Source organism: Aplysia californica, unplaced genomic scaffold (genome assembly GCF_000002075.1).
Source record: "Aplysia californica isolate F4 #8 unplaced genomic scaffold, AplCal3.0 scaffold00164, whole genome shotgun sequence".
NCBI lineage: Eukaryota > Metazoa > Mollusca > Gastropoda > Aplysiida > Aplysiidae > Aplysia > Aplysia californica.
Genome location: NW_004797434.1, coordinates 262,858 through 272,615, shown reverse-complemented (window position 1 = coordinate 272,615; position 9,758 = coordinate 262,858). Strand labels below are relative to the sequence as shown.

The 9,758-nt window shown below is 41.6% G+C and overlaps 1 protein-coding gene across 1 annotated transcript in view; it reads right to left on the bottom strand.

Moving 5' to 3' along the window:
- Window positions 1-3,825, bottom strand: part of LOC101845921 (hornerin) — a 10,080-nt gene extending 6,255 nt beyond the window's left edge. The window contains exons 1-3 of the mRNA XM_005097789.2: window positions 3,286-3,825; window positions 2,914-3,027; window positions 1,100-1,588 (exon numbers count right to left, since the gene is read on the bottom strand). Coding sequence (XP_005097846.1) covers window positions 1,100-1,588; window positions 2,914-3,027; window positions 3,286-3,580 — 898 coding nt within the window. The 5' untranslated portion in view covers window positions 3,581-3,825. The remainder of the gene's footprint in view (window positions 1-1,099; window positions 1,589-2,913; window positions 3,028-3,285) is intronic.
- Between the last annotated feature and the right edge of the window lie 5,933 nt (window positions 3,826-9,758).

Here is a 9,758-nt window from a genome sequence, read left to right as displayed (position 1 = left end):
AAAGATCTTTTCCCCTCGACGCCCTTGAGGTAAAAGAGGACGGATAAAATAAAGTATTTCCACTAGTACATTAGTATTAATAAACAATCGTATCGGTCAAGTATTCTTGTTTGTATATTGGTAATATTATTATGTTTTGTTTGTTTGAGTAAAGAGAAGCACGTCCGCATAATAATGGCCACTTGGTGCGGAGAAAAAGTAAGACAGACAGACAGACATGAACAACAGAGGCAAAGTAAAGAAGGTGGACCTACAATTGGTGCCCTCCAACCTCCTGTTTATTTGTAAATATAATGATATAATATGAAATAGTAGCATTTGTATTGAGCAAATTGTTGTTAAAAATCAAGCTCTACGAGCTTTACAATCTATAATGTTATTATTATACTACCCCAGAAGACCTGGTGGGACTCCTCTGAAACAATCTCGACTTTCTGAGAAGTATACAAAAACTGGCTGGCGATCAAAAGAAAGGTATTACTTTTTGATAGTGTAAAAAGAAAATATAGTCTTTTTAAAAAAAAGTCTTTGCGCTTTTCCTTCCAAGTGAGTATACTACTAGGTACTCTAAAAAGTAGGTCATGTTCTTAAAAACAACATTTTGGTGCTTAAATTGGTGTTCTTAGCACCCACGTCATAAGAAAATTGTCATTTTCTCCCCGACCATGTGGCGGATTTTTTCGATTCCTTGTTTGTTTTTTAAACGACGTTTAGGTCTTTGTTTTTCAAAAACCTTGTAAAATGTGATCATTGTCTCCTAAAAAAGGTGGAATGTTTAACCAATTTAACCCGATATCAGAGATACCGATCAATCAGCATGTTCCGCGCGTTCCTGCTTTTGCCAGCCATTCAACGTCAACAGAAAAACTGACGAGGCCAACCCTGGCTGAAAAAGACACAATGTCCCAGCAGAAAGACCGACATATCCTGATAAAAACTCTCCCCACTCCAGAACCGAAGTCAGGTCTTCAGCGTGCCACGATGAAGCACATAACCATAACCTTAACCACAGACGATGTTGAAGTATTGTAAAATGAAAAGAACTTCAACTCTTTATCTTATTTCAAAAGTAATTTCTCAAATGTTTATAAATACATACCTTCGTCCTCCTCGTGCGGCTTGCCTCTGCCCATACAACCTTTGGACCCCATTCCCTTCCCCATGCATCCTCTAGGCCCATCGACAGTCACGTGAATGTGCAAGTGAGTGGAACGACCCCCAGGCACTTTAGGTTTGCTGTGTCCGCGGCTACGTCCTCCATGACTGTGTCCTCCATTGCTATGTCCTCCATGACTGTGTCCGCGCTGATTAGGTCCACGACTATGCCCATGACTATGCCCGTGGCTATGATGAGGACTGCCTGCGTGATTTCTTCCCGTATGCGGAGAATGCGAGTGACCGGGACTACCACTTCTGGACTTGGGAGACCTGGTTCCTCCGCTGCCCCTGCTGTGACTATGTGAACCTTTGCCGTGGGAATGAGGACTTCCTCCGTGAGAGTGATCATGGCTATGACTCTTTCCGGGAGAATGACCATGACCTTTGCCGTGAGAGTGGCCATGACCTTTGCTCTTTGATGACCCATGATCTGAGGATACGAATGGATTTGGTAGGGCAGGGCAAGGGGTATTGGAGTTGTGTCAATTTAAATAGTCTCTTAAAAAAAAAAGTAGTTAGGTTTTATGGCGCTCGCAACTGCATAAGGTCATATGAGCGCCAAAATAGTCCCTAGCATATTTGAAAAAAAATCCAGTTTACTTGAATTATGCAATATCCAAATCTTTGGAGAACCAGTTAAACTTTCTGGTCAACAGAAACGTTTAAAAATTGTTTCTTCGAAGAGAGGTTGAAGACATCATTGTTCAAATTGTTGCAAATAAACTAGGAACACTTACTATGCATGGGGCTTATCGAGTCATCATCATCATCATCATCATCATCATCATCATCAGCATCATCAATATCATCATTTTAATAAAAACAACTACATCAATAAAATAAAATATCCAGATTTAGAGAAACCCTTGGACATGGCGTCACACCACCTTCTAGTCTATTAGCATAAAGTTTTAAAAAATCAGTGGTATATTAACTTTTTTCAATTTCCCATATTTTCTTTCCGCCCCCCCCCCTCCCCCTTTTTTGGACTAGGAAGAAAACAACCGTCGTCTATGGTGCAATAACTAGGATTTTTGCCTTACATACAAAAGACAAGAGTTCGAATCCTACACAGGTATGCTAGTGAGTAAGTCCATCTCCGCCCTTTTTCTGGAATACAGTATCCCCTCCGCCTGGGCGTAAGAGTTGAAGTAGCCCACTCCTATATTCTTTAAATAATATAATAAATGGTGTTGAATGGAGGGGGGGGGGTTGAGGGGTAAGTTTATTCACAAATACTGCACTCAGAAGAAGAAGAAGAAGAAGAAGAAGAAGAAGAAGAAGAAGAAGAAGAAGAAGAAGAAGAAGAAGAAGAAGAAGAAGAAGAAGAAGAAGAAGAAGAAGAAGAATTATTGTTTTATCATTGTTTATGTTTTTATTAGGAGGAGGAGGAGGAGGAGGAGTTTATGTTTTTATTAATACCGTCATCATCATCATCATCATCATCATCATCATCATCATCATCATCATCATCATTAATATTATTATTATTATTATTATTATTATTGCTATATCCATAATTATTACTAATTCTCTCATTGTATTATTATTATTATTATTATTATTATTAAGTAATACATGAAATAATTATTACTGTTATAAATGGCATTCATATCGTGCGTAACTGTACTTGCGAATGAAGGCTCTATGCACTTTACAATATCATTATAACATTGTTAACATAACAAAGTGCATTCCAACCGCGACCTTTCGGTCCTGAGTCCAGGACCCTAACGACAGTTGGTTGGTACTCACAGTTCCTGGAAGGTGACCTGTGTCCCTCACCTCCATGCACGTGCACGTGGATCGGGTGAGCGATGGTCTGCACGTACGACCAGAGGGCTGTGATGTTCTCGGCCATCGTTTGCACTGAGTGAGGAGAGAAATATGACAGGGTTACGAAGTATGGTCTGGGGTCTTGCGGTTTTTCCAGTAAATTTCGAATTCAATCCCTGAAAAGTATCATAAAAAGTTTTCCTGTCGTAAAGATAAGATATATTAGGATAAGGTAACATAAGATGAGCTAAGATAAGATAAGATGAAATAATATAACATAACATAAGATTTGTAGACACCTCTTCACTAACCGAATAAAGCCTTAATTTTTAGCTCACTCCAATTTCTCACCTCTTCTGTTCTCCGGAGCAGGGCATTCTACTACGATCCTTTCTTTCAAAGGAACCGTGACTTGCGAACTACCCCTCGAAGGTGAGTCGTGGCTTCTATGACTTGGAGACGTGTGGCTAGGAGTGTGATGAGAATGCGATTTGCTTTTGTGAGACTTGGGTTTGGCGACGCTCTTCCAGCCGCCGTATGTGTAGTAGGACTTCTTTCGGTGTTTGCGTTTCTTTCCCTCAGCCGCGGAAAGAATCGTTGCGACAACAGCTGCAAGAAGCAGCCATTTGAGAAGTCCCAGTTGCATGATAGATAGCTGTGATTTTGGACGACACGATACTTGTCAAACAAACTTTATTATTTTTACAATACGCTCATCCTACAGATTCTACCTTGTGAATATATCAAGCAGTCTGCAAGAAGTGGTTTTTACTTTCACCTTTCACTATGAACCCTGGTGTAGCTTTAAATCATTAGCATACGATTCACTATCTGGTTTTTTTTCTTAAAGACGATAGAGACCCCAAGAAGGTTTGAGGGGCGTTCAACGCCTGTTATGTAGGTTGGCAAACCGTAATGTACACCAACACGTGACTTATGGTGTTTGCCTTGAGCTCTTTTTGTTTTTGGGCATACTGGTTTATTCTGCCTTTCTTCTTGATTGATGCCACCACAGACGTAGGAAAAGCAATAGAAGGTGCAATGTCAATAAGCAAATACAAAATTCACCAACTAGAGGTGACGTTTTACATTATACAAAATTCACCAACTAGAGGTGACGTTTTACATTCTCTTAGGCGGGATAAGCGCTAAGAGCTTATACGTGATAATTATTATTATTATTATTATTATTATTATTATTATTATTATTATTATTATTATTATTATTATTATTATTATTATTATTATTATTATTATTATTATTATTATTAGTATTATTAGTATTATTAGGCCTATTATTATTACCATTATTATTATTGCATTATTTTTACCACTATTGTTATTATTACTATTATTATTATTATTATTATATAATAATAATTTTGTAAAATATATTATTATTGTTGTTGTTGTTGTTGTTGAGGCTGCTGCTGCTGCTGCTGCTGCTGCTGCTGCTGCTGCTGCTGCTGCTGCTGCTGCTGCTGCTGCTGCTGCTGCTGCTATTGCTGTTGTTTTTCTTGTTGTTGTTATCATTCAGGTCTTTTTGGAAGAAAAGGAGCCCTTTGCTTCCCCCCAGGAGACAGAGCTGAGAATTAAGGATGTTCCAGAGAGGAAAAGAAATGCTAAGTTGGCTAAGTTTGCAACCAGCGGCACTACTATGTCTTCACAGATACGTAACTGCTCATATGTATGGGTGAGCCCCCGTTTCAATACTCGATACCGGGAGAATTAATTGTACAGCTTTTTTGGGTGTGTGTGTTCGTTTGTTGTTGTTGTTGTTGGTGGTGGTGGTGGTGGTGGTGGTGGTGGTGATGGTGGTGATTTTTCTTTTGGGGGGTGTTTGTGTGTGTGTGGGGGGGGGTTGTGTGTGTATGGGGTGGGGGGTTGTTGAGGGAGGGGGGGTCGGTAAGTGTTTTACGGCGCTCTCAACTGCATAAGGTCATAATATGAGCGAGCAAGACATATTAAACATTTTCAGTTTGATAAGAATTTTGAATTTTTCTTGGGTAGCGGTCGAAGTGTACTCTTATCGATTGTTGGACCACCAAGGGATCTTTAATGTGCGTAACTTGCGCACGAGACCTCGTGAGATGTTTCGTCCCTATCCGAGAAGACTAGGTATTAGATCTTTCCTACCAGAAGATCAGGGGTGCCGCTGCAAGACAGAAGTAAGAAGGGGTCAAGGAGTAGCAGTAGAAAGGCTGCAGAAAGAGTCAGGAGCCCAGAGGAGGGGGCAAAGTGAGGGGCGGGGAGGGGGCAGAAAATGGTGACAAAAGAAGACGACATAACATGATTAGAGAGCAGGAAAGGGGGTGAAAGGAGAACATTTCAGAGAAGAAAATGTTCCGTTGCTATTAGGTTTCGAACCCGGGACCTATTGTATGAAAGACAAACACCGTTACCTCTAGGCCACGAGTGCCTTCGTCCTTTCAGCACTGTTGGATTATTTAAGAATTTAAGGTCCATGTCCGAAAGGACGACGTCATATGTTGGAGAGCCATGAAAACTTTACTACACGATCCAAGTTCAAGAACACCCACTTTGTGATTCGAATCAGGTCTGTCTGCTACGTCGCTCATCATGATACCAGAGACTGATACTGATCCGTACCTACAAATGGGTGCGGAAAAGAGCTGTTAAGTGGCGTCGTTGGCCTAGTGGTTAGGCTGCCGGACTCGGTCCGACCGTGTGTCATTGGGTCCTTTACACGAATTTCGCACCTGGCTCGGTCCTTTCGGAGATGGACGTTAAACTCGGAGGTCCTGTCTCTTAAATAACCTAACAGTGTTGATAGGGGCGTTAAACCTATACTATTTCACAATTTTTTTCAGAGCTGTTAGCCGTTATGATCAGGCTGTTATTATTTCTGAGGTGTGAATGTGCTTATTAGGAGTTTGACCTCAGACTGCTATAACTTACAAGACAATGTAATACTGTGGTGTGACGGCGTCTCTGGTGTAGTGGTTATAAACACACACAGGAGACCCGAGTTCGATTCCCGAGGAGTAATACACTTTCTATCGAGTATTTCGTTCTTTCTGCTGGTATGTTGTATCCCTCTCGCCCCGGGTTGGCCCTGACAGACAGGGTCAGAAACCTGCTTCCCTAAATGATCTAAATTGTGTTGATGGGGACGTAAAGAATAAACCACCTCCATGAAGAGAGTCTGTAATGTAGAAGGGAAGCTCTGGCACCTGTTTTAAAGTATCACCCTTGTAACTTCATCTATTCTTTTTACGTGCTCAGTAAGTTGTTCTCATGCTAGTCTACAGAGTGGATGGTCCCGGTTCGAATCCGGAAGAGGGAATATCTGTACTCATTTTGTTTTGTGGAGAACTTTGGGCTCTCAACCCATTCGACTCGTGTCTTTCGGAGATGGACGCTAAGATTCTGAGGTCCCGCCTCTTAAATATGCTTTTTTAAAGAAACGTTTAACCCATACACTTGATTCTTACAAAGTCCACTAGTACGGCTCCTGGAACTTTTAGTTCTTTTTCGAGTTCTATGATCTGCACTGAGAAAGCGCGCAGTGCAGACAGAGATAATTAATACAGGAAAGTTCTGGTCTGTAAGTGTTATCATAGAATGACCTCCGTTCTTCAGCCGTCTGAAAAAAAAGTACGCAGTACGACAATAGCCACTTTTGTTTTTGTGAGCAGGGGTCGATGGACGATGGGCGCGGCGATAGCTCAGTTGGTACCATGCTCGAATACAGAGCGGATGTCCTTGGTTCGAATTTCAGACTGGGCGTTCTTGAGCTCAGGTCGTTTAGAGGCGCATTCAAAGCTCTCAGCCCATTTGGCTTGGTCTTATCGGAGACGGACGTTAACATATGAAGGTCTCGCCTCTAGAATAACCTATTAGTGTTGATAGAGGCGGTAAACCCTACACTCACGCACACTCGACGGGCGATAACCAGCGTCTAAAGGGTAATGGTTAGACCCTTCGCTGTTGCACCACAAAGGCTTGAGTTTGATTCCCGCGTTCCGAAGTCAGTTTTCTAGTATCTCCGTCTTTCTGGTCAAATACTGTGTCTCACTCAACCTGTTTGCACTAGAAAAAATTAATTCCATCTTTTTGAACACAATAAACACCCCTTGTTCCCTCAAATAAAAATATCAATCAGAAGTAAAAGACTTATGCTTCTGATCTGTAACTATAAGAAAGAAAGATACAGAAGGTTATTCTTACAATCATCCTTTAAACTTCTGTCATCTTGATAGTCTTTGTTATAAGTATTCCTATGACCTCTAAAGCATGCATCAGAATACCATTGAGTTACAGTCAGAATACTGAGTTCGTATCTACCTTAAACACTATTAATGTTTATAATCAATGTTCATTCATATTAAGCATGTTACTGTGAGCCTGTTTGTGAGTGCAAGCATACTATTGTATTTTAATGGTTATATGTATGCACAGATGTGTGTGGAAGAGAGGATGTGTGAGGGAAGAGAGAGAGAGAGAGAGAGAGAGAGAGAGAGAGAGAGAGAGAGAGAGAGAGAGAGAGAGAGAAAGAGAGAGAGTGAGTGTGTGTGTGTGTATGTGTGCGTGTGTGTGTGTGTGTGTGTGTGTATACGTGGTGAAACTCTAAACTAATGTCCCAGGATCTGGACAATAAAGATGTACTTTATCTTATCTGAATCGACCATGACAGGCAGGATGGAAACACTCCACTATTTTATATTCTTAATTGTGTCTGTAAAGGGCGGACAATATTAGAATAGATTCTAAGTCTTCTGAACGAACATCGAAACTATCGTATCAGGTACTGCTACTTTTTAAAAAACCCAACCAAAACACACACACACACACACACACACACACACACACACATACACACATACACACACACACACACACACACACACACACACACACACACACACACACACACACACACACATTTCAGATTCTGTCGTCTGCATTCGTCTCCTTTTTCTGCCCTCTCAGCCCTCCTCTCTGCCCCCCCCCTCCTCTGAGCTCTTGACTTTGTCTGCAGCCTTTCGACTACCGCTTCTCATTGGCTCTTTCTTACTGCTCTGTCTTTCAGCCATACCCCTGATCTTATGGTAGGTAAGATCAGAGAGGGTTTACAGTAATACTGTAAAAACTCTCTGGTAAGATCTAGCATCTAGCCTTCTCGGATCAGGGTGAAAAATCTTGAAGGTCCCGTGTGCAAGTTGTGCACGTTAAAGATCCCTTGGTGGTCCTAAAGTCGATAAGAGTAGGCTTTGGCCACCACCCGGGCAAATATCAAAATTCCTACCAAGACTGAAAATGTTTAATGTGTCCCGTGCGCTCATGTGACCTTATGCAGTTGCGAGTGCCGTAAAACACTCACCATTTTTTTTATAAACCCACTCTTCATACTCAAAATGTAAACGTAAGTAGCCTTCAGTACGTAGATTTTCATGAATTTGCAGCGCTTCAGTATTTATAAAAGTGAATTTCACAATCACTTATCGCTATAAAATACTCCGGAATTAAGCCGTTGGATTCCTTCTCCTCTATTTAAAAATGTGTTCGGTGTAAGTTCACGTCTGCACAGGTACAAATTATTTTTATACAGCTTTTTAGAAGCCAAAGATCAGGGAAACGTAGCTTTTTTTAGAGCATCCGAGCAAAGGAATGAATGGAAAACCATGATCGCCGATGTCTGTCGCAGATCTGGCACTGGATGATGATGATGAGAAGCCAACCCCGTAGTCTGTGAGTGGTTCTCAAATTCTTAATTTTGTCGTCATATTCAATTGATCATGGACATAGGGGTTTCTCTCTCTCTCTCTCTCCTCTCTCTCTCTCTCTCTCTCTCTCTCTCTCTCTCTCTCTCTCTCTCTCTCATCTCTTATTTTTCCTCAAAGTCTGTCCCTCTATCCGCCTGTTAACTTCTCTCAGTTGTCTCACAAGCAGTGAATGTCGGCTTTCCTTTACAGACAAATTAATTATGTTTTGATTACCTTTTTCTAACAGAATGATGATCTGGTCGTTTTGGGTATTTTTCAGAGAAAGGTTGGTGTAAAAGTGCTCTTAAAGAATATGCATTTTTATTTTTAGTGTGGAATGAGCGCTGCTTACGAATATACAAAAGCGACTGGCAACGTTCTTTGGACACACAGTACGGAAAGCAGCATTGGAGAATGTTGTGACAATAGACAAGTTTGATGGAAAGAGAGACAAAGGCAGACAGAGGGAAAAGATACTGGACAAGTTGACAACATGGCTGGGAACAGCAAGAACTACAGACACCATCGCTGCAACGCTAGCCAGAGTGAAGTGGAGGTCCATGATCGCTCACGCCAGTCGGTAAGGCACCGGGCGATGATGAAGCACTGATTTTTATTATTGTCTGATTTCTTTTGTACCCTTGGGTCTGTCCGCCTAATCATCTCTAGGTTTATCTGTCGTTTTGGTACTCGGTCGACTAATCACCCGTCTTGGCTCTGACTGTGGGTTTGTTGGGTTTTTTATTCCACTTTCTGTAGTTGATTTTCATGTCTATAAACCCTTTCTTTTTCCACCACCATCCTCCGTCCCCCCCTCCCCTCTGTCTGTCTGTCTGTCTGTCTGTCTGTCTGTCTGTCTGTCTGTCTGTCTCTGTTTGTCTGTCTGTCTCTCTGTCTCTGTCTCTGTCTCTCTCTCTCTCTCTCTCTTTCTCTCTCTCTCTCTCTCTCTCTCTCTCTCTCTCTCTCTCTCTCTCTCTCTCTCTCTCTCTCTTGGCGTCGGAACTAGGGTAAAACACAAAACATGTACAAAACAAAACTGCAAAAAGAGCAGAAACGAACGTTGGCCGCGAGGACAGACGACAGGAGAGCCTGTTATCT